The 25,695-nt window shown below is 36.5% G+C and overlaps 1 protein-coding gene across 1 annotated transcript in view; it reads right to left on the bottom strand.

The window, feature by feature from the left end:
- Positions 1-25,695, bottom strand: part of LOC150097414 (steryl-sulfatase-like) — a 158,772-nt gene that overhangs the window by 125,228 nt on the left and 7,849 nt on the right. Inside the window, exons 2-3 of the mRNA XM_090406909.1 lie at positions 19,166-19,288; positions 4,056-4,745 (exon numbers count right to left, since the gene is read on the bottom strand). Coding sequence (XP_090263035.1) covers positions 4,056-4,745; positions 19,166-19,288 — 813 coding nt within the window. The remainder of the gene's footprint in view (positions 1-4,055; positions 4,746-19,165; positions 19,289-25,695) is intronic.

The following is a 25,695-nucleotide window of genomic DNA, read 5'->3' as shown; positions in this document are numbered from 1 at the left end:
GTTGTAGAACAAGAAGTCATCCCTGGAAGTTGAATAAGAGTGCAGTTAGTAGGGGTGTAAGGACTACATTTTTTTGTTTGGAGAGTGGTGAATGAATGGAATATGTTACCAGAGACAGCTGTAAGTGCTTTGTCTGTTAATGAGTTCAAGAAGAGATATAATACATCTTGTATGGATAGTTTGGGTCTCTCATGATGAGTCTTCATGGAGGCACCAGTACAATAATATAATATATGACAATAATATAAAGCCTAAAAAAAGTCTGAAGAAATTTTAAAATGTACATATATACACAGCAGAAATGTAAAAATTATCTTTCCTAAGTTAAAATACATTTAAAGAAACAATTATAAAGCATAGACTGATAAAATTAGGTTGATGAAATGAAACCAGCAGACTTATGATAGCTATAGGTGGTGTATTTTCTGTGTACAAATCTATAGATTTGATTTCCTCTACCTTGGTTTCTTGGCAAATGCAATCAGCTGGAACCCAAAATTAGCAGAATTCAGTGAATATGAACAACAAGCTATACAAAAACAAAAGTTATCAACATTACAGATGATTATATAAGTAACGTTCAGAGCATCATTAGCCAAATTAGCCAAGCCAGACATTCTTATCCTTAAGAATCACATATCTGAGTATTATTTCTGGGAAAATTCCCATGGTACTCCTCTAAAATAAACTATTATTTTTATGGCTAATATAGCCTGCTTTCGTTTAGGAGTGCCCCTTTTTTTTTTTCAATGTCATTGTCTTTATATCTACCCTATATATATATAAAATGATAAGCCTTTTTATGTCACACTTGTATGTCACATTTTTTGAAATGTTTTGAAACTCAGGGGCTACCTATATTCTTCATGTATTAATTTTATAGCACATCAGTAATGCCCTAAGATTTGAGTAAAAAACCAATGACATAATTGGTTATAATTAGTCATAAAAATAATAAAAAATAAATAATAAAATAAATAATAAAAAAGCTCTTATAATTAGCTATAAAAATAATAGACATCTGAATATTCCTGAAGATAAATTTCTGTTGGTCTGCCAGTCCCAAAAAAGGAATAAGACATTTCATGAACCTAAATTTTGTTAGCTTAAAAATTACTGCAAGCTTAACTAGCTCTTATAATACTGGCTTGTCACATACGTTATATAATTGGTATTTACTACAGAGAGAAAGTAAACTGTTCTTGCCATTAATCATGTATGCGTGCCCTGTAACCAGCAGACTTATGATAGCCATAGATGGTGTATTTTTTTTTCTGTATACAAATCTATAGATTTGTTTTCATCTGTATTTGCCAAGGAAGCAGGATAATAAGCTGGAACCCAAAATTAGCAGAATTCAAAGCAGATAGGTACCAGTAATGTAAGAATCATCAGTGGAAAAAAAAAGTGGAACTGGAAAAGGAATTAGAGAAGTAGCATGTTGACATAATTGATGTTACTGAAATAAAGAAGACAAACAAATGAGATTATTCTGAATAACGACTACAAGATGTTATGTTGTAATGGACAGGAAAAAGGATTAGCTGCAGTATTTAACACTAAACACATGCATAATCTCCTTGAACGGCAGGATATTTCAAGGTGGGAAACTGAAGAAAAAGAATTTTCTGTGCCTATGGTCTTTCGTATCCTTAAAAACCAGATATCCGAGTATTCCTGAAGAAAATTTTCTGTTGACCTGCTTTCTAAGAACCTTCTGAAGGTTTCTAAGAAAGAAGCAGTGGAGGATTTCAAGTCATTAGGTGAGAGGAGAGATAGCTGACAAAGAAAATGGAAATGTTCATCCTTCTTAGAGATGTAAACTTTAAGAAATGAATACCAGAAACATAGAAATGTTTTTGAAAATTTGGAGTAAAGTGAAACACTAATAATAATGGTAAACACCTGCTGGAGTTCACTACATGACAGGTCATTACTAGCACAACGTTCAAACAAAAGATGTGCATAAATCACATGAAGAAAAGACAAGAAATAAGAAAAGTCTGGCTAACTGTTTTTGTTGACAGCAATATCTTCACACTGATACAAGACATGAGTATACAGGGGATTTCAAACAGCAGGTGAATATCATTTAGCTTTGAGTAAGATAAAAATGAACTTCATATAGAAAAGAATATGCAAAGCTTTTGTCAAAGATGAAATGAAGACAAATATACAAATATTATTCAAGAAAAGATGAAAAAGTTTGAAAACAGGATTCAAATCTTGGATACTAATTCACAAAATCTGAAGATGATGTTGATTGTTTCAGTCACAGAGAGAGAGAGAGAGAGAGAGAGAGAGAGAGAGGTATATAGTGAAGTTGTCTACAAGGACAGAAAATAAAAAAAAACACTCCATGGTGGACTCAGGAAGTTAAAAAAGGCTGCATGGAAAAGAAAAAAGCATATTGAAAATTCCTAGCAAGTCATCATGTGCTTTGAGAGAATACAAAGAAAAATGTAAGAAAGCAAAATATGTAAAAGTAGCTAAACAAAAGTCAATGGAAGACTTTGATAAGAATATCAAAGATAAATATCAGGAAGGTGAGAAAATGTTGTGGATACTATTGAAAAAACTAAGAAATAAAGACAACAGAACCATAAAAGGAATCAATGATGATAAAGGTGACATGAAAACTGAAGATAAAGATATTCCAGATGTCTGGAATATTTACTTTAAAATACTGTTAAATGAAACAAGAGGGGATGGAATGGGCAATAGAAAATATTCAACAGGAATGCAATAATGAATATACATATCACGTACCGATATGTTTATTTTCTGAATAAAACCTTTGAGTCACCCCACCAAGTTTTATGGGCTGTACAACAGCTTCACCATTTCTCATAGCACTATTCATGAAAATATTCAAGAGGAATACAATCAGTAGTACATATCAATACCTGTAGTAGAAAAATCTATCAACAACGTGAAATGTGATAAGGTAGTTGGAGCAGAGAATACCCAACCAGAAATATATTAAATAGGGAAATTGAAAAGCTTACAGTGGCTGCACTGCATAATTCAGAAAGCATGAACCAAATGTTGAATTCTGGATGACTGGAGGTCTCCCAAAGCATCTACCTATAGGAAAGTGAAATAAAGTAAAGATGTACACAAGTATATATGAGAAGAGGCTAAGAGAAATTGTAGAAGAGAAACTTAAAGAACAAGATGAGTTCAAGCCAAATAATAGTTCTCAGAATAAGATTTTCCCTATAAGATGACATGCTAAGAGAAACACTGTTCAAAACGCTACAGTTATATGATATAAATGGGATATCATGTAATACATAGTTGGAAGAGTTATGTTTAGTAAATATGACTTAAAAATTATAAAAAAAAAAAAATTACAAAAGAAAATTAAATTTCGTACTGACTTTCTTGTACATACAGATGATACTTTCCTGAAATTACAGAGAGACATAATGTTACATCTCTCTCTTTTTTTTTTTACAGCTCATTTTACAGACAGTTTTTTTTTTTTTTTTTTTTTTTTAAATAAAGCATCCAAAACTGTCATATGGACAGATCCAATGCTCATGCACATGTTAATAAATAAAAAGAAGTAATTGTAAGGTGTGGTGTCACTAGTCATATTATGACTAGCCACAAGGTAATGCAGATGAGTAGCAAAGAATGGCAAGGAGCAGATCTTACTAAAATTTTTTATCACATCAACATTATTCTGCATACTGTCTGGCACTTGATGTTGTGTAGTGTACAGTGCACTGTCCAACAAAAACACTGTCACCACATATTCAAAATAAAGCTGGTATATCCCCTATATAACTAACACCAGCACCAACTATGGAATTTCCTGAAGTAAAAGATTCATTGATAAGCACTACTTACTATTTCTGAATATAATGATGCTATCTAGTACAATCTAATCACCATAAAAATCTTTGAGCATATGTCTACTACATCATAGATTACATTTACTACATTGTACACTTCATGGTCATAAGTCCATTTCAAAATGATACGTAAACTTTTTGAGCACTCAATTTTTAATACAGCAAAAATTATAATATCTAATAATTTCTTACCTTTATAAATACCATTATAACCTCCTTCTTGCTGGCCATTAATTCCTTTCTCTTCAATATGGCCTCCATTATCAGAAGAAAAATATACAAAAGTACTGTTTATTATTCCAAGGTTTTCTAAGGCCATAAGAACTTCACCAACTGCCCAGTCCATCTCTTCTACATTATTTCCATACTGTCCATGTTTACTTCTTCCAACAAAATCTGGTGATGTAAATAATGCTGTATGGACATGAACAAATGATAAAAAAAGGAGAAAATTTTCTTCTTTTGCCTGCTTAAATAAAAATTCTTTCACTTCTTGAACAAACCTTTGAGTTAATCCATTAAGTCTTATTGGCTGTTCAACAAATTCACCATTTCTCATTATAGCACTATTTATAATTTTGACATTTGATGCAAAAATAGCCAATAATAGAGGAATTAGACAGAAAAGAAAAAAAATGAATCCAGCAAATGCCACACGTTTTTGAGAAAGAAGAATAATAACAAAAGAAAATCCTCCAATGAAACATGTAGTTACATAGATGTAGAAATTAGGAGCATATGATATGACCACACTTGATTTATCTTCTCCAAAGTCTTTAGAATTTGAAAGAGGTAATCCATAAAAATAATCAAATCCGTGATTTAAAGGGTGATGGAGCATATCTCCTTTGAAGTACATGTCATTACCTAAATGCCACTTTCCTAGAAAAGAAAAAAGAATATCACCTTTTACAAATATTGTAATATAAAATAATTACTTATAAAGATAAATTTATATCTATCTATCTACATATATAAATATATATCAAATATAATCAGAAGTAAAGAAACATTAAATAAACTCTTTTCTTAGATCAAAAATTAAGAAATGTTTTTTTTTTTTTTTTTTTTTTTTTTTTTTTTTTTTTTTTTTACAGAAAATTCATCTTTTATATATATTCACCATAATATATCTGTTAACTTTCTCGGGTAAATATAGTGGTATCAATAATACCATATGGATGTGATTAATTGTATACTTTTACAAATTTTATTTTTTTGTAAAAAGAAACTGAAAACTTCTGTAGAGTTTCAGAATGAAAATTTGTAAAATCATTTAAAATCATTATGTAAAAAATATTTAATAAAATAATGCCAAATCTAAGAAAGTATCATAAATTTTTCCATCATCATCATCTTTCTGTCATAAAGTGTCAAACATCAGTGGCTGTGCAACAAGATAAGTCAATTTTATATTTAATAAGTGTCATATATTAATATTGTCTAATTTGTTGATTAAGTGTTACTGTGAGATATATGAGTGTGGAACATGAGGTCTGGATAAATTTCTTAGGTGGATTACTATAAATTCATTGTTCTTGTTAGTATGCTGATATAAAATGCTAGTGAAAGGCAAATAGTTGCATAAACCAACACAGAAGACAAGTAAAATAAATGATGTAGATAAGACTATTACACTTTTTTTATATAATCTTTGTCAAGTAGCTTTATTTTATCCTCCTACATGTTTCGCCAATCTTTTTCTATTGGCATCCTCAGGGAATACAAACTGGTAAGCTAAAATGAAGGTTACAGACTAGGTTATAACTAATAGTTCTAATTCATACAAAAAATTGGTATTGTGCGTGACAATGTGCGTCTCTCGTTAACGTGATTTATTTGTTATGGTTCATGACGTAATTGTTATGAAAGTTCATTTCTTTGATGTTTAATGATCTGATAAAAGTTTTCCAAATTTCTGGTAAAATTAGACCTTGATTCTTGTTTAGGTTTTCAGTTTTACGGGCAACTGTAGCTGCTTCTTTAAAGGTTCTTGAATGGTAGTTATCTTCTATGTATGGCATAAGGCTCTTATCCCACTCAATGTGATGGTTAGTAGAGGCAAAGTGGCATGAAAGGCCTGAAATGTCTTGTCTGTTATTTCTGACATATCCTATGTGTTCTTTCTTTCTCGTTTCAAAGCTTCTAGAGGTCTGACCTACGTAACTAATACCACATGAGCAAGGTATATACTCCAGAGTACTTGTAGAATGGGTGAGGATCTTTCGGTGATCTTAAAAATTTCCGAATAGTGTTGATTGGTTTGGATGCCACTCTGATCTTATGTGGTTTTAAAAGGTTAGCTAATTTTTTGGAAAGGTTGCTGACAAAAGGAATCGTAATTGTACTGATGTATTGGATGTCATCACGTTGTCGATGTGATATATCAGTAAAGAGAATCTTGTTATAGAGTCTTTTTGGGTAACCATTTAAAGAAAGTTCTCTGGATATTGTGGTTAATTCCGTGAGTAGCTCATCCTTGTCTGTCGTATATACTGTATAGCTCTTTTCTTGAGACTATGGATAATGCTAAGTTTCTGAGCTATGTGATGAGCTGAGTTGAAATGGAGGTAACGTCCAGTATTTGTAGGTTTTCTGTATATAGATAGGTTGATACTATTATTGGATTGTTTCTTTATTAAAATGTCAAGGTTATCTTTTTCCATTTCTAATGTGAATTTCATGGTATTGTGGAAGCTATTGATTTGGTTGATGTAATTCATTAGTTCTTCTTTCGTATGATCCCAAATGATAAAGATGTCATCTACATATCTGTACCAAATTTTCGGTTTTGGAATGATCTGGGTTAAGATTTTTTTTCTCTAGATCTTCCATGAATAAGTCAGCACAAGGAGGTGAGAGGGGGCTACCCATAGCTAATCCAGTGAGTTGTTTGTAGATCGTTTTTTGCCAAATAAAATAGTTAGAAGTTAAACAGTGATTGAACAAAGTAGTGATGTTTCTTGGGAAGTTGTCTAAGATGTTGATGACTTCAACCACTGGAATGTTAGTAAACAGAGATGTAATGTCCAGGATTGCTAGTATATCCTCTTCAAAAATAGGGATGTTTTTTATTTTATCTATAAAATGTTTTGAGTTTTTAATATAAGTATCTGAGATGTGAATGTGTTGTTGTAAAATCTTCGCAAGATACTTGGACAGTTGGTAAGTGGGAGAATAGATTCCATCAACTATTGGACGTAATGGTATATCTTCTTTATGAATTTTTGGAAGGCCATACAATCTAGGAGTAAGTGGGTGCATAGATTTTAGTTTTTTTATAATTTCTATAGGCCAGTTATTCATTCCACGTAATAATTCATTGGTGTCATTATGGTTTTTTGTGGTAGGATCTCTACTGAGAACTTCATATACATACCTGTCAGATAATAGATTTTTAATTTTTTCTTCATAATCTTTAGTGGCATTCAAACCAATCAACACTATTCGGAAATTTTTAAGATCACCGAAAGATCCTCACCCATTCTACAAGTACTCTGGAGTATATAATATACCTTGCTCATGTGGTATTAGTTACGTAGGTCAGCCTCTAGAAGCTTTGAAACGAGAAAGAAAGAACACATAGGATATGTCAGAAATAACAGACAAGACATTTCAGGCCTTTCATGCCACTTTGCCTCTACTAACCATCACATTGAGTGGGATAAGAGCCTTATGCCATACATAGAAGATAACTACCATTCAAGAACCTTTAAAGAAGCAGCTATAGTCGCCCGTAAAACTGAAAACCTAAACACGATTCAAGGTCTAATTTTACCAGAAATTTGGAAAACTTTTATCAGATCATTAAACATCAAAGAAATGAACTTTCATAACAATTACGTCATGAGCCATAACGAATAAATCACATTAACGAGACACGCACATTGTCGCACACAATACCAATTTTTTGTATGAATTAGAACCATCAGTTATAACCTAGTCTGTAACCTTCATTTTAGCTTACTAGTTTGTATTCCCTGAGGATGCCAATAGAAAAAGATTGGCGAAACATGTAGGAGGATAAAACAAAGCTACTTGACAAAGATTATATAAAAAAAGTGTAATAGTCTTATGAATAATTGTCAAGAAAAAAAATTCAACATAAATGATGTAGATATTTCAAAAATGAATGTGGTTATGTATGAATGAGACGTTGTAGATATTTATGTAGAGAGGCTGAATAAGAGAAAAGAGCAAATGTGGGTATGTAGGAAATGTGATATTCTGATTGACCACAAGGCTTGTTTAAATATGAGTTTAAATATGAGTAGGGAACATGACGTCATAACTGAAATGGTAATCGAAGAAGACTGTGCAAATGTTCAGAAAGTATGGAGAAGTGGTAGTGAGAAAAAGACTTTGATTGACAATAAAGTGGACAATAATGAAGTTGGAAAACAGAGTGCAATTAACAATAAAGTGGGTGAGAATGATGTTGAAAAACAGTGCAACTAATGGTAAGGTAGCAAGTGGTGCTGATAGCGAACAAGCATGCGTGACCAGAGATAAAATAGCAAGCATGACTTATAGTGAAAAAATAATGTAAGATTTGAAAGCTAAGTTGAAGATGAAGCAGATGTGGAGTGAAATGAAGGGAATTGTAAATATATATGGAAGAGAGAAGAAGATGAGAATGAATGATGTTGTATGAAAGACTTGCAAGTGGCATTGTATGGGGATTCAATTATTAGAGGTGTGGTAAATGAGCTAAAGAGTTGGCAGTGGTAGTAGGGACAAATGACTTGACTGGGAACAAGGAGAATGTAAGACTGGATATTAGGAGGTTGTTGAGAAGGATATAAGATAATAATGCAATAGGAAAGGTAGCCAAGTGTGCTGCCTAGGTATGACAGTAAAGAGATGAGGTTGAGGCAAGAATTATGAAAGATTATTCTGGCTAAGGTACACTGTATTCTCTATTTGACCACATAGCTCAGACACATTACTCTTTCCTTTTCCACTCAACAGTCAACACCCCCAGAATCCAGTTAACCGTTGAAGAAAAAACAGCTTGCCGTTTTTAGATATTCCATATTAGATATTCTAATATGGAAACCCACTCACACATACATGCATAAATTTTCCCAACATCCCCCTTCTCAATAATATGGGGTCATCAAAACCCTTGTCAACAGAGCCTCCAGCCTCTGCTTCACTCAAGCTTCCTTTACAGCAGAAGCTGCCTCCTTCCTGTCCAATGGTTTGGTTATTTTTTGATTACAATGCAAAAAAATCAACAAATTATCTTTCCCTTCCACCTCCTCACATCTCTCTCAAACATAAAGACTGCAGTAATGTCATTGCTATTCCCTATATCCACTTCAGCAAAAAAATAGCCAGCACTTTAAAGAAATATAATCTCTGCACTACTTTCACACTTCATTTTAAGCTGGCTTCCCTTCTCCACTCTCCTAAGGATCCACTTCCTTTCATATTCCAGGTGATTACAAGGTTACTTGTATTTGTAACTTATCATATTATGGTCAAACTGAGAGATCTGCTAACATCCTAAAATGCCTTGGAGATACCTAAAGCAATTACATAAATTTCTCCAATCTTTCCATGGCTTGAATCAAAGGTGGATAAGGTTAGCAAGAAGATACTGCTGTAGAATTCTAACTGGTGATCATTAATTAACTGAAGGGACTCAAGATAGTAAAAAAAACAGGCTGTCAATGACTTTCTCATTTTTACCAGTACTGAGGAATCAGTAATGGGAAGATAATTTAATGTCCGGCTTTTATCTTTCTTTATTAAGAAGGCTAGATAAAGGCTTGTCTCCATGCTGCTGAATGAATGCCAAATCAGTACGAGAGCTTATATAAATGACACATGGTAAAGCACGTTTTTAGCAAATTGGAGGGATACCAGACCAAGGTCAGAATTTGTCAGGGTAGTGGTCCCTTCCCTTATAATGCATAGCATTATTCACTTACAAAAGGAAGTATGCTTTGCATTATTGGATACTATGGCAATTGATGAAGTCATGAAGATACTTCACAGACAAACTATTTGCTTATACTTGGGTAAAGGATTAAACAAGAATATAATTTCTTGGCAAATATAATTTATTTTCTAACCAAGTGAAAAAAAACTTTCTACCATACATATACTGCTCAAAACAATTTGAGGATATTTTGGTTTTCTTGTAAATTATAAAGTTATAAAAATAATTTACAAATGTAACACAATTTGTAATAAATATCGATTATTTAAACAATATCTCATCAATTTCACCCTATCCATAAGTAAGAAATATTTATTCATGTATAAAGTACCCAATAAAATATCTCCTAATTGTTTTGAGCAGTGTATTTAATGTCTAGAGAACTGAATAAGAAAAAGTCTAGAGTGTTGGGAGGACACTGTAGATTATCTGGTATTCTGGTTGGAAGGTTAACAATTTATGTTAGATCATGACTGACAGCGAAGAGTTTGGCTTCCCCTCCAGCTTGATCTGTAAAGCCAAATAAGGGGAGCCAGTCTGAGTTAATGAACATTCAAGTCTCAGAGGAGGATAATCTCACAGTTTGGGTAATTAGTATAAAAGCAATCTTCAGAGATAAATAATCAAAGAAATCAGAATGGTCATCTAAATTAATATAGCATTGCTCTACTAATTTAGAGGCAATCTTGGGCTAGAACACATTATATAACTGGTATTCCAAGCTTAATAACCTTTAACAAGGAATGTCTGATTTGACAAAAACCCATATTCTACCCTTCTCACAGAAGGAAACATGAATATTGTAGCTGAGATAGCTGAAGTAAACTGTAGTAACAAAGGATGCCAGTTGGGGTTTCATACATTACATAAGTGATGTACACATCATTAATGTTTGTATTGAAATGGATGTTAGTGTTTTCTATAGTATGAAATTTTGATGGAGTAAGTATAGTTTAGCTTTTTTAAATGTTCTTACATTTTGATAATTTCTGCAATTTTTTAATTTTTTTTTTTTTTTTTTTTTTTTTTTTGTTGTTGTAGCTACTGTGACTGTTATGAAATATTATTGCATTAATATCCAGACATTGAACTAATTAATCTGGTCATCAGTTCAATTAAGAAATATGCATTAATGCAGGATAACCTTAATCTTTATTAGAGTAATGCAAGCTTTCAGTTGAACACCAACTGTTTTAGAAATCGGACTAATACTGAACTAAATAATTTCATACTCTACAAATTAAAGATACCAAGAAATTATATACTTGGTTTAATCCTTTATCCAAGTGTAAGCAAACAAAGTTTGCGCCTGAAGTATTTTTAGGACTGGGGTAACTCGTGGTAAAGGTGATATTGACTTCACATCACTTGCCTTAGTATTCCATAATGCAAAGCACGTATCCTTACAGACATGTATAATGCTATGCAATATGGGAAGGGTCACTATCCAGACCGGTTTCGACTTTTATTGAGGTCTCTTCAATTGAAGCCAGACCAGGTGATACTAAGACAATTGACATTTAGGTCTTTAGGGGTGAAGCAAGATGCTTTTCATATTCCCCGCTATCTGTTGTGGTTACAGTGAGGGTAAAATTTATGAGCAATTTGCTCACCCTGAATGGGTATGGAGATTATGCATCGCTATAGGAGGCTAATATAGCTTCTGGTCTTCTATATTTGAATATGTCTGTTGCCTTGTATGGTGCAGCTTGCTGAACCAAATCGTTGGGGTGTGTGGACGTCTTTAGGAAAAACTTGGATGCTAAGGATTGTAGAAAAGAGAAAATATAGGGAATATTTGTATCTCTATGAAGTTGATTGTTTCTAACATACCACGGGGCATTCAGAATCATTCTCAAGCACTTGTTCTGCACTCGCTGTATCTTAATAATGTTAGTATTAGAGGTGTGGCTCCAGGCTGGAGAGGCATAGGTAATTATAGGACGAATTGTCATCTGGTATAGTTGCAATTTGATTCTGTTGCTGAGCTTGCTATTTCTATTAATTAGCGGATAGATCTGAGCTATGGCTTTAGATGCCTTTGCACACGCAGACTTCATGTATTGGTTGAAAGATAGCTTTTTGTCGAGAATTACACCCACGTAATTTGTTTCTGTCTGCCAGGGAATTTTAGTATTGAATAATAACACATCTCCTACAGGAGACATTGGCCTTTTTGAGAAAAGAACAGCTGAGCTTTTCTGGGGGTTGACTTCCAATCTCCACTTGGAGAACCAACCATCCAGCTTTAGAAGGTTTTCTTGAAGCTTTCTGGTAATGAAATGGGGTGTGAGAGATCTGGTTAGTATTGCCGTATCGTCCGCATACAGGGCCACAATGGAAGTCATCGGATTGGGCGGGATGTCTGACATGTATACGGAAAACAGCAATGGAGCCAGTAGAGATCCCTGCAGCACTCCAGCAAGGATATGGCACTGGGACGATGTAGAACCATTGATTTTAACTTGCATTGATCTATTCTGAAGATATGAGTGGATTAGATGAACCATTTTTAGTGAGGTACCAGCTGAGTTAAGTTTGTGCAGGAGTCCAAAATGCCAGATTTTGTCAAATGCTTTGGATAGGTCTAGGAAAACAGCTCCTGTACACTGGTGCCAGTTGTAGCTGGTGGTGATGTATTCAACAATTCTGTGGATTTGCTGAGTAGTACTATGGTGTTGCCGAAAACCAAACTGTTCTTTAGGGAGGATGTTTAGGTCATTTACTGAGGTTTGGAGTCATGAGAGGATGACCTTCTCTGCAACCTTACCCAGATTGGAGATGAGACCGAATGGATGATAATTTTGCGGTAGGTGTGGATCTTTGCCTGGCTTATGTATAGGAATTACATCAGCCAGTTTCCAGGTGGAAGGAAAATAGTGAAATCTTAAAATTGCATTTATTATACTGGTCAGGTGCACTACTGCTTTTCGGGCAGAGGTTTGATCACCCGATTAGTAATGCAGTCTTGCCCAGGAGCTTTTTTGTTCTTTAATTTTTTAATAATGTCATATATCTCAGCAGGTGATGTTGGTGCAATATGGTCAGTGCTGGTGATAGGAAGTTTGAGTGAGTGTCTGACCTTGCTGTGAATCTTATATATGTGGTCAAAGTCAAGGTTTTCATACAAAGGCCTGCATTGCTCCTCCAAATTGTATGCTATAACTTCTGCTTTGTCTACATCTGTGTGAGCAAGGCCCTGGTCAGAGAATATTGGGGGAAGGGATCTGTCTTTGTTTCTGATATTTTTCAGTAGTCCCCAGATGGAGACTGTTTGATCAGTAGGTGAAATGGAGGCTAACTTTTCTTCCCATTTTTGGTCTCTATGAGCTTTGAGCGCATTTTTTACTGCCTCATTTAATCTGTTTAGATTTCTTTTATCTTGTGGCGCACATGTGTTAAGGAATCTTTTCCTAGCTCTGTTTTTGTCTCTGATCAAGTTCATGATGTCTTCAGGCAAACGATCTGGCTTGCGAGCAGATTTGTACGAGGTAGCTACCATTATAGCAGAATTAATTTGTTGTGCAAAATTTTTAACTGCAGTTTCTACTTCTTCTTTTGTGCATACGTGAGGAACAGGTCCAATATAATCCTTCAGTGCTGATGACAGTCTTTCCCATGCTATATAGGAGTGAGAAGGAGGAGACAGGTATTCTTGTTTTCCCAGCTGTAGTAGAAATGGGTTATGATCGGATGAGAGGTCATCCATAGATATAATGCTGTATTGAAGTTTGATATCCTGCAGGATAGCTATATCCAAGATGTTAGCAGTGCCAAACGTACTGAGATGAGTTGGTTCGGTGGGGCCCGCCACAACAGCGTTGCTTGATCCAAAGTAATTGGAAAGGATGCAACCATTCTTGTTGGTGGTTGAGTAATTCCACGCAGGGTACTTGGAGTTCAGATCCCCGGCTATAATGGTCGGCTCTCTGATGCATGAGATGGCATTTAGGTTAGAGTGTAGTAGAGATTTTTGGGGAGGGTTGTAAGCTGAGTAGATTTTCAATCTGCCAGCAGAACTGGTGACTACTTCCACGCCTGTGATCTCAAGGTTAGTGGTTGAAGGGTTGCTCACAGAGTGGTGCTTAATATAATTTTTAATGAAGATGGCAGTACCACCGCCTCTGTAGAGTAATCTATCATTTCTGTATAGGTGATAACCCCTTATTTTAGGATTGTCTGAAGGTCTTAAATGAGTTTCACTGATTAATAAAACATCTGGTTGATACCAATATGTGAAATCTCGGAGTTCCAGAATTTTGTTTTTGAGGCCACTAGCATTCCAAGCAATGATCTGAAGAGATGCTGGAATGAGCTGGAATTGATTTTGTTCTGGTATTGGTCTATTTGTGTGGGTCACATCGGCATACCTTCTTGTTCGCTTTTGGGTGTCTCTATTTTTGGAGGTCTCCGATTGAGTCTCCGGTTTTGATGTCTGGGCCTCTGGTGTTCTTATACTGTAGGAGGAGGGCTGATTGACTGCCTCCATCTGTCTGTTCTTTGGGTGCTGAATACATCCTTTGTAGTTCGCAGGATGAGGGCCACTGCAGTTGGCAAATTTGGCCGAGGTGGTCCTCGGCTTAGTAACCCGAGGTACCAGATGCTGGACCATGCTTTACTTCATGTAATATACATCTGTTATATTATTCTGTAGACTGGTCCCTCCTCTTCTTTCTATGCTTCTTTCTCCTCTCCTTGCTCCTTCTCCCTGATGCTATTAGAGTATTCGAGGGTTAGGGGTGAGTCTTTCCTATCTTGCTAAGTCATTTCATCTTATGCAGCCACCGAAGGAGGCAAGCTAGCCTCAACAGGTGCCGGTCCCAAGCCCGGATAAATGGCAAGGGTTGACGTCAGGAAGGGCATCCATTCGTAAAACTTCAATGCCAGCTCAAACTATGATATGAGTCAAAGAGAAAATGATATAAGGGCTAAGGCGTACCCCTTAAGCGATGCACAGCCACATCGCCCTACAGCTGCGAGAAGTGGACGAGGGCTACCGCATCAAGGGCAGGTGCGGTTAAAGAAGTGAGCCCAGCAGGTGGAGAATATGTTGCGAGTGGGAACACTGAATGTTGGAAGCATGACTGGAAGGGGAAGAGAGGTGGCAGACATGATTAGGAAGAGGAAGTTGGACATTTATGTGTGCAGGAGACAAGGTGGAAGGGGGAAAGGCAAAGGAACTGGGAGATGGATATAAATTGTTCTACTCTGGAGCGAATAACAAGGGAAGAAATGGTGTAGGAATTGTGGTGTGTGGCAGAATGAAGGGAGAAGTACTGGAAGTGGGTAGAAGGAACGACAGGATCATGCAAATGAAATTGGGTCTTGCGGAAGAGCAGGTGGTCGTATTATGTGTATATGCCCCACAAGTTGGTTGTACAGCAGAGGAGAAAGATGAGTTCTGGAACGTGTTAGATGAAGAAATGAGAGAACTAGAAGAAAATGAGATGGTGATTGTCAGAGGAGACTTGAATGGACACATAGGAAGACAGAATAGAGACTGTGAAAGGGTGCATGGTGGCCACGGAGTGGGAATGATGAACCAGGAAGGAGAGAGGGTTGTGGACTTTGCAGTAGCGTTTGATCTGGCAATTGTGAACTCGTTTTTCTACAAGAGGGAAGAACATTTGATAACATTTAGGAGTGTTAACAACAGTTCACAAATTGACTACATTTTGACTAGAAGAAAACATCTTAAGGTTGTGACAAATTGTAAAGTAATTCCAACAGATCAAGTAGCACAGCAACACCGACTGCTGTGCTACTTGATCTGTCGTGTTAAAATAAGATCGAAGATAAGAACCTCTGAATGCCATGGGATGAAGACAATTAAGTGGTTTCGCTTAAAAGAGGAGAGTGTGAGGAATCGTTTTAGGGAGAGGGGTGTTAGAGAGGATTTCGGATGGACTGGAAAGTGTACAAGATTGGTGGAAACATAATTCAAAAGTAATCCTGAGCTGTGCAATCGAGGTGCTTGGTGAGACATCTGGAAAGATTAGTGAGCAGAAGGAGGGCTGGTGGTGGAATAACAATGTACAAGTGGCAGTGACAGCTAAGAGGAAGGCAAAGCAGAAGTCAGATGAGTCAAGAGTGGAAGAGAACAGAGAGGTGTACAGAGAGAGAAAGCAAGAAGTCAAGAGAGTTGTGGCACAGGCGAAGGCCATGGCATATCAAGATCTGTATGATCAATTAGAAAAAAAGGAAGGAAGGACAGAGAAAAATTTTCCAACTAGCGAAATGTAGAAATAAAGCAGCAAAGGACATCTTACATGTGAGGCAGATCAAAGATGCTGAAGGAAGAGTATTATGGAGGGAAAATACACTTTCAGGGACTTTTGAATGAGGAAAATGCAAGGACTCATAGAGAAGATGGGCAGCCTTCTGAGGGGATGGTGCAGAACATCAGTAGAGTGGAAGTGACGGAGGCCATGAAGAGGATGAGGAATGGAAAATCGGTGGGCCCTGACAGAATTCCAGTGGAGGCATGGAAGGCACTGGGGGAAGAGGGAATTGACCTGCTGTGGGACCTGTACATGAAAGTTTGCCAACAGGAAAATATACCCGAGGAATGGAGGGAGAGGACTCTTGTCCCCATCTACAAGGGTAAAGAGGATGCACAAGACTGTAAAAATTACAGAGGAATAAAGTTGATGTCCCACACAATGAAAATCCCAGAAAGGGTTCTTGATGGTAGATTGAGGAAGGAAGTGGAAATTGCAAAGGAACAATTTGGTTTCATGCCTGGTAGATCAACAACAGATGCTATCTTTGAGTTATGGCAGATAATGGAAAAGTATCGAGAGAAACAAAGGTAGCTACATCTGGCATTTATTGATCTGGAGAAAGCATACGATAGAGTGCCAAGGCAAGAAGTCTGGAGGTGTCTGAGGGAGAAGAAGGTACCGGAGAAATATGTCAGGTTGGTGCAAGAAATGTACAGAAATGTGAAGACAAGTGTTCGGACCTGTCTGGGACAGACAGAAAGTTTTCAAGTAACAGTTGGCTTGTATCAAGGGTCAGCATTAATTCCGTTTCTGTTTAATATTGTGATGGAGGTGGTAACAGAGGAGGTGAGAGAAGATGCACCTTGGACAATGTTGTATGCAGATGGCATCTTGCTGTGTGCAGATTCAAGAGAAGAAGCAGGAACTAAACTGGAAAGATGGAGAAAAGTACTGAAAGAGAGGTATGAGACTGAGCAGAAGTAAGACAGAATATATGTGTTGCACAGTGGGCAGCCGACAGGAGACAGATCTGGAGCTGGAAGGAAATGTCTTCAGGAAGGTGAGAGACTTTAGATACTTAGGTTCAACAGTGGAAGAAGATGGAGGAGCTGAGAAGGAAGTGGGATGCAGGATACAAGTGGGTTGGAGGAACTGGAGGAAGGTGGCTGGAGTGTTATGCGATAAGAGGGTGCCAATCAACCTGAAATGCAAAATCTATAGGGCAGTAGTGAGGCCAGCTATGACATATGCTATAGAAACTGTGGCCCTGAGGAAAAATAACATCAGCAGGATGGAAGTGGCAGAGATGAGAATGCTTAGGTGGATGTGCGGTGTGACCAGAAAGGATCGTGCGAGAAATTACTATGTCAGGTGAACAGTGAAAGTTACGAACTTAGGAGCGAAAATACAGGAGGCAGGGTTGAGATGGTTTGGTCATGTGATGAGGAGGGATGACGAATATGTGGGAAGAAGGGTCATGCAGATGGATGTGCAAGGAAAGCGGAAGCATGGGCAGCCAAAGAAGAGATGGAGGGAGCTGGTAGACAAGGAGTTGAGGATGAAGAACTTGGATGTGGTGACAGCCCAAGACAGGAAGGTGTGGAGGAGACTCATTATCAACAGTGATCCCATTTAAGTAAGAGAAGCTGCAGAAGAAGAAGAAGAGGAGGTCCTCAGCTTAGTGCAGGTATTGGTTGGGTGGCTGTCCACACATTTCAAACATCTATATTCAGCTCTGCATAGATTCTGGGCATGGCCAAACTTCTGGCACCTGTGGCACTGCCCAGAAGATGATCTTTTCCGGAGTGGTTCTGGTGTGACGATGAGACCACAAACTGTTTTTAAGTTGTAGATATCCTTGTATATTTTATGAATCTCTACTAGGACTAATGGCATGGGAGTCTTGTCTGCTTTATACATTCTGCTGACCTTGACTGGAGGCAAATCCTGAAAATTCAGGTCAGCAGTTATTTCTGCTGTGTCAATGTCTTCACAGACACCACGAAGGACCACTTTTAAGTTTTTTTCGGAGCTGAGCGCAAAGGTATGATACTGGATGCCTCTGTCATCCAGTTCTTTGGTCAACCTTCTATAGTCTGTCACTGTTGCTGGCTGGATCTTTATGCCTTCATCCATGTTTTTGGCCTTGATGAAGCCAACGTGCAAATTGGACATTGTGGATCTTAAAGCTGCCCACTTCTGCTTTTCTCTAAGGATGATTGGACGCACCTTTTCTTTGGGAGAAATAGCAGCGTCCAAACCCTGAGAATCCTGTTCCATTTCATTATTGTCATTGTGCGGTTCTTCAGTTGTTCTTCGCTTTTTGTGGGCGCGCACTTCTACAAAGTCTGAAGGAGTAAAAGGCACCGATTCTAATTGATCTTCTGAGACAACGTCTGTGACACTTTCCGGGGGAAACGTATCGTAAAGTTTCACTTTTCCCGGCCAATTGTTGTTAAGTAGTTCACCTAGTCTTATAAATTCTTTATATACCTCCTTGAATATTGTCTCATTTAGCTGTTTTTCCATGATTATCAGTGTGAAGTATCTAAAAAAAAAAAAACACTTACTGTGCAGTTGTAGTCTTACCGGCACTGCTACAGGACTCTGTACTGTTTTGGCAAGAGCACTGAATCAAAAATTGCATGATCTTCAAGACATAGTATAATAAATGCACCATTCCAAAACTGACCGAGGACATCACTCAGTTCTCCATAATCTAAAAACTCGTACCACCTCGTGATACTAAGGTTGAAGTAATGCAGAAATCATGTTTTCCTTATTATTAAATTACTCTGGATTAGATAAATTTCATACCTCTTCATAATTCAAATACTAAAACTTATCAAACAAAACAGAAATGGTTTGACAAATTTTAATAAAGATCACCAATATAAAATTTTATGGGCACACAAACAGATTAATAGGTAATTAATGAGTAATCCCTAATATTTAGCACTAATGGGCAGAGAAGAGAAAAAAATCCTAAAAATTTAGATAAAATTAAGATAACACAAAAAATAATGCTAACAAAAACTTGGTTGAAAGCTGAATGAATTATTCTGGTAACTAGTTACTAATTTTATTTTGGAATAATATGAGCAAGAAATCAACCATATACAACTCACCAATAAGTGCAGTCTTATACCCTTCTCTCTGTAACAAGTTGGCAAATGTTGTTTCATTCTCAGGCAGTCCACCACTTGCAGCAATGAAAAGGAATACTCTGTTGATCCATGATGATGCCATGCCTAAGTATATCAGAAAATGCTATTATGGTTAGTGAACCTTGGGTGCACGAGTAAGTCTTGCCTTAAATATCAATTCAAGGCTCACTCATTGCATCTCACTTATCAGTAAGAGTAATTAATTCTAATTCTCAACCAATTCCAGATTACAGAAATTAATTATAACATCCATCCTCGCTAGTCCCTCTATACAGCTACTACAGAGGTCCTCAAGTCCTGCTTTCTGTCATAGCCTGTTTTATTTTATGTTGCAAGTAAATTATGTTTGAAAATAAATTATATTCTTTTGTCATATTCTTATTTTGTCCAAACATGAACAAACAAAAGTTTGCATGTGAAACATATCTATGACATATCTGCTGACTTCCCATCAAGTTGCCTTAGTATCTAATAATGCATAGCACACTAGCTTCTTGGACATATATAATATCACATATATGATATTATATGTGTGATATTATATATAATATCACACATATAATATAATATCACACATATGAGAACTATGAATGCTCAGACCAGTTTTAATCAATACTGATGTTTATATTGTTGGATACATCTGTTTGCTCATGCTTGGGTAAAATAAGGATGAAAACAAGAATATAATTTCTTGTCAAGTAAAATTGATACCTTCTTTCCAGTAATGCAATAAATTGCTACAACTATTTCTGATAATATGGAGATTGACCATTTTGATACTTGTATATGGAAATATGAAATTTCAGTATCTTCATGAGACTAGCTTGCACTGATGAAACCTCATTAAATGTCAAAATTGGTCTTGATAGTGATCCCTCACATTGCATGGGAAGAATCACTATCCACACATGTCTGAGAAGGAAATATGTTGCACATCATGGAACATTGGGGTGATTTGATGTGAGGCCAACTGCTTCTATATATATAAGTAGCCTTGCTGGAAGATATGGGCAAACTATTGCTTGATCACACTTGGTTAAAACAAGATAATTTCTTGTTTTAACCAAGTGTTTTAACCAAGCATAACAGAATAGAACTCTGCCAAGAGATCCTTAGGGGTCTCACACCAGTCCCAAGCCTGGATAAAGGAGGAGGGTCGGTCAGATGAATGTCAATGCTCTGACTGTAAAGAAAAAACATGATTGTTATCTGATGCCTATGCCTACGCGATCAACAGTTAAAACATGCCAACTCTGACATCACCAAAATGAACAAGGTCCACAATACCAATCGAGTGATCAGGATTGGATCAAAAAATAGGATACTGAAAGAAAACAGAAACCGAAACCGACAGAACTATTATCAGTAGGGACATGGAATACTTTGGATGTCAGGAACACTAGAATTACTTCACAAGGAAATGAAGAGACATCGATGTAATATACTAGGACTGATGGAGATGCGATGGACATCATCAGGAGAGATAAATGGATGCAAAATTATATGGTCAAGGAATGACACCAAGCACGAAGCCAGAGTTAGCTTCCTTCTTAACAAGAGAGCTAGAGAGGCACTGTTAGGCTACAAACCAGTCAATGAATGAATCATGGCAGCAAGATTTCAAGCAAAACCTTTTAATATATCAATAGTCCAGATATATGAGGGTGGTCTGAAAAGTTCTCGGCTAACAATGAAAAAACAAATTTATAATTTCAAAATTATTTTTATTTTTCAATATATTCTCCCTTAAGACTAATACATTTATTCCAGCAATGCTCTAGCACCATTATCCCATCCCTGTAGTTGTTCTCAGTAAGATCTGCAGCTGCAATCACCTATTGATGTGAAGAAAAACGCTGACCAGCAAGGAAGAGTTTTAGTTTTGGGAAGAGATAGAAGTCAGAGGGAGCCAAATCTGGGGAATAGGGTGGATGTTCCAACAATTCATAGTGCAGATCCCTTAATTTTCCCATTGTCAAAACATCTTCATGGGCAGTTGCATTGTCCTGATGAAAGATGATTTTTTTCTTCTGCAAACTGGGTCTTTTCTCACGAACTTTTTCATCTAGTCTGGTTAAAAGATCGGAATAACATTCCTCTGTTATTATTTTACCCATTTCAAGATAATTAATATACAAAATGCCTTTAGCATCCCAAAATACTGATGCCATGACCTTTCCTGGTCATGGAACCGACTGTCTTCTTTGGTGCTGAACAACTAGCTTCTGTCCACTGTTTTGATTCTGGGTCTATAATGGTGTATTCCAAATCTCATCCATAGCAATAAATCGATGCACAAAATCAGTTTTATTCTTGTTAAAATGCTCCAAGCACTGTTCAAAGATTTTCATGCGAGTGCATTTTTGATCTGCTGAGCAAGTGCAGCACCCATCTTGCACAAAGCTTTTTCATTTGCAATTCTTCATGCAAAATATATCCTACACATTCTTTTGAAATGCCTATAGGCTCAGCAATTTCGCGCACTTTGACTCACCGGCATGTCAAAGTGCATTAAACTTTGACGCACTTTGGTGTTGTTGCACTTTTTGGACGTCATTCACGTGGATCATATTCAAGGCTGGTACGGCCACATTTAATCTTGGCAGCCCATTTCTTAATTGTTGAAAACGAAGGAGAAGAATGTCCATAAACTTTTGTGTACTTCAAATGAATTTCTTTTGGCATTAAACCTTCTTTTACAATGAATTTTATAACCACACAATACTCAATTTTATCCATTTCAAGGGATACAGACAACACTTTTGCTTCAGGCAGCTGCATAAAACAAACATTTGATAGACTAACCTACAATTTCACATGGATGCTTATGACAGATTTACCAACGTAGGGAAGAAAAAAAAAAAAATCTTGCTGATAGTGTTGCCGGTAGTGGCCGAGGCTGAGAACTTTTCAGACCACCCTTGTATGTACCCACATCTGACAGCACAGATGAGGATACTGATTTATTAATATTTTACAAAGATCTGTCAGAGTCGATAGAAACAATACCAAAAAAATATATTAATTATTGAAGGAGACCGGAATGCCAAAATTGGAATAGAAAATGATGTTCGGGAAAGCTTCATGGGAAAATATGGTTTGGAGAAAGAAACAAACGAGGTGAAAAAAAAGGTTAGAATTTGCTGTAGACCATGAGATGATGATATGTAATACAAGATTCCAACAAAAAGAGTATAGAAAATGAACGTGGTGATCCAATGATGGGAATACCAAGAACATAATCGATATGATTACAATTAAAAGAAGATGGATAACATCATTTCAGCAGTGTCGAACTTTTCAAGGAGTGGACATAGATTCAGATGCTTAATGATTGAAAACATCAAGTTGAAATTAAAAAGAAAATATAAATCCCATCATCAGAAACAAAGAGTTACAGCAAAAATAGGTGAAGCAGAAATAGGAAGAAGGTACAGAACAGTGTTAGAGGAGAAACTAAAAAGTGTGGAAAAAGAAAAATTTCAAATCTAAGAGTGAAAGGAATAATGAAGGCGATAGAAAATGCAGTTGAAAAAACCATACAAGAAGAAAAGAAAATCAAGAAAAAGTGGATTAGATAGGAAATACTGATGTTAGTACAGGAGAATAGAATGCTGAGGATAAGAAGGAATACATCAGAACAAATAGAGGAGCAATATAGAAGAAACTGTAATGAGGTGAAAAAAGCAGCCAGAATGGATAAGATGAAATGATTAGAAGCTCAATGCAATAATATAGAACAGCACTATGGAGAGCAGAAAACTAGGGAAGTGTACAAAATTATTAGAACCATTAATAGAAGGTAACAACCAAAACAGATCGCAATTAAAGAACAAAAAGGCAAAGTATTGATGAATATAGATAAAATTATACACCGGTGGACAAGATACTATAGTGAGTTACATGAAGAAAAACTCGATTTAGATGGTGAAAGTTTATTTTTCACTTGGTTAGACTATAATAAATTTAGTTTAATCCTTTATCCAAATGTGAGCAAACAAAGTTTGCACTTGAAAATATCTTCAGGACTGGGGTAAGGTAGTACAACACCAGACAACTCGTAGCAAAGGTGGACCAAGCTAACATCACTCCTATCTCAGTATCTCCCATAATGCAAAACACATCTCCTTGCAGATATGTATAATATTATGCATTAAGGGAAGGGCCACTACAAGGACTAGTTTTGACCTTTATAGAGGTCTCTTCAGTGGGAGCCAGGCCCAGAAGTGGAGATAACAGGCAGAAGTAATGACGAGGTCATCTTTACCTATAGGAGTTGCCAAAAGGTGTGCTACCTTTTTTATTAAATTACTCTGGATTTAGAGAAAGATTTGAAAGTTTATGGGAGATACTGAGATAGGAGTGATGTTAGCTTGGTCCACCTTTGCTACGAGTTTCCCGGTGTTGTACTACCTTACCCCAGTCCTGAAGATATATTCAGGTGCAAACTTTTTTTCTCACACTTGGATAAAGGATTAAACTAAATTTATTATAGTCTAACCAAGTGAAAAATAAACTTAACATCTTTCTCTAAATCCAGAGTAATTTAATAAAAAAAAAGGTGGCACACCTTTGGGCAACTCTTATAGGTACAGATGACCTCGGCATTCCTTCTGCCTGTTATCTCCACTTCAAGTGTTATCTCCACTTGGAATAAGATGCAAAATGCATCTTATTCCAAGGATGATTCCATATCCAACTATTACCATAATCATATACATTACCAGTAAAATTAGCATATCATAGAATCGAAAGACAAAACATTATTGGTTATATAGGAGAAAACACCACATGCACATATACACCAAAACAAAGTGAATAATAATCCCACTCTCTTCACAAAATCTTAATCTAGCTTCTAAGCAAGTGGGATCATAATGCCACTATCTCAGAAGCCACAACAGGATTAAATGCATAATACTATTACAACATGGGTGCTTACGGGTCAAAGCTGTATAACTAAGAAGAGACCTCCACATAGCCTTTAAAGGAATGCAGAGAACCGACCAGTTCTTCTGACCTAATGTCCAATCCTCACCTTCTCGTGGTGCACCCTGTTGGGTACCTACTTGGATACTGAACAGACGAGGATGGGCTGGCAATTTGGGATTTAGCTGACCAAATTGTATTCTTATTGATTAAACCAAAATAAAAAATGGTACAACATGACAAAATTTCATGCCGGCTGGGGCGTCACCCGGTTAAACAACTCCCCATTGTTTTCGCCAGGGAACCAGGGTGAACAGCGAAAAGTCAGCTACTGGAACAAATCTGAAAACAAAACCCAACTCAACATCACCAGAGTTAAAGATAGGTACTATCAACGTAAGAAGCCTGAATGGCAAAGAAATGGAGCTAGCTGAGGAATTAGATAAGTACCAGATCGACATAATAGGGGTGACTGAAACAAAAAAGACAAAAACTGGTGAGATCTTTCTGAGCAATAAATACAAAATGTTACATTCAGGCAATGACAATCAAGGAAAAGAAGGAGTAGCCATAGTATTCAACACAAAATACGAGGCTAATCTTCTTGAATGGCAGTCAGTCTCAAGTAGAGTAATGTGGGCAAATATGAGAATGGGGAACGGGACAATGAGACTTATTTGTGCCTATGGTTCCACAGAAGTTTCTACTAAGGTAGAAGTGGAGGAATTTTTTGATGCTTTAGAAAAAGCAACTGACACAATGAAAAAATGAAAAGTTGGTCCTTGTTGGGGATCTAAATAGCAGAGTAGGAAATGATTGTGAGACATACAAAAATATTTTGGGAAAATTTGGAGAAAAGAGCAAAGCTAATAATAATGGCAAATATCTGTTGGATTTCTGCTCAGGACATGGACTGGTTATTACTAACACCATGTTCCAACATAAAAATGTGCGCAAATTCACATGGAGAGAAGAGGCTAGGAATAAGAAAAGTCTCATTGACTATGTTATTGTTGATAGTGATGTTTTCTCCCTGGTGCAGGACACCAGAGTGTACAGAGGATTTGAAATTGGAAGTGATCACTATTTAGTCTTGAGCAGGATAAAATTGAATTTCATATTGAAAAGAATAACATGTAAGAAAGTTTTAAAGCGAATAAAAGTTGAGCAGCTCTCAGATATGAGCTGTAGACTAAAATGCACAAAGATTATTGAAGATAAAATGGAAGAGTTTGAGAACAGGAATCAAACCTTGGAGATTCAGTGGCAAACTCTGAAGAAAACATTGATTGATTCTGCCAGAGAGGCATGTGGTGAGGTTGTCTGTAAGGATAAAAAAAAATCAGAACTCCCTGGTGGACACAGGAAGTTAAAGAGGCAGTGAAGGAAAAGAAGAAAGCATACCAAAAGTTCCTGTCAAATAATTCAGCTTGTGCTCTTAGAGAATATAGAGACAAATGCAAGAATGCTAAACACTGTGTAAAACTAGCTAATCAAAAGTCATGGGAGGACTTTGGCAAGAATATAGAAAATAAATATCAAGAAGAGTGCTGTAAAAGGAA

This window comes from Typopeltis vanoorti, chromosome 17 (genome assembly GCF_054136105.1).
Source record: "Typopeltis vanoorti isolate ZY-2024b chromosome 17, IOZ_Tvanoo_1.0, whole genome shotgun sequence".
In the NCBI taxonomy this organism is placed as follows: Eukaryota; Metazoa; Arthropoda; class Arachnida; order Uropygi; family Thelyphonidae; genus Typopeltis; species Typopeltis vanoorti.
Note: the sequence above shows the minus strand (reverse complement) of the source record. Positions and strands in the feature narration are given on the sequence as shown.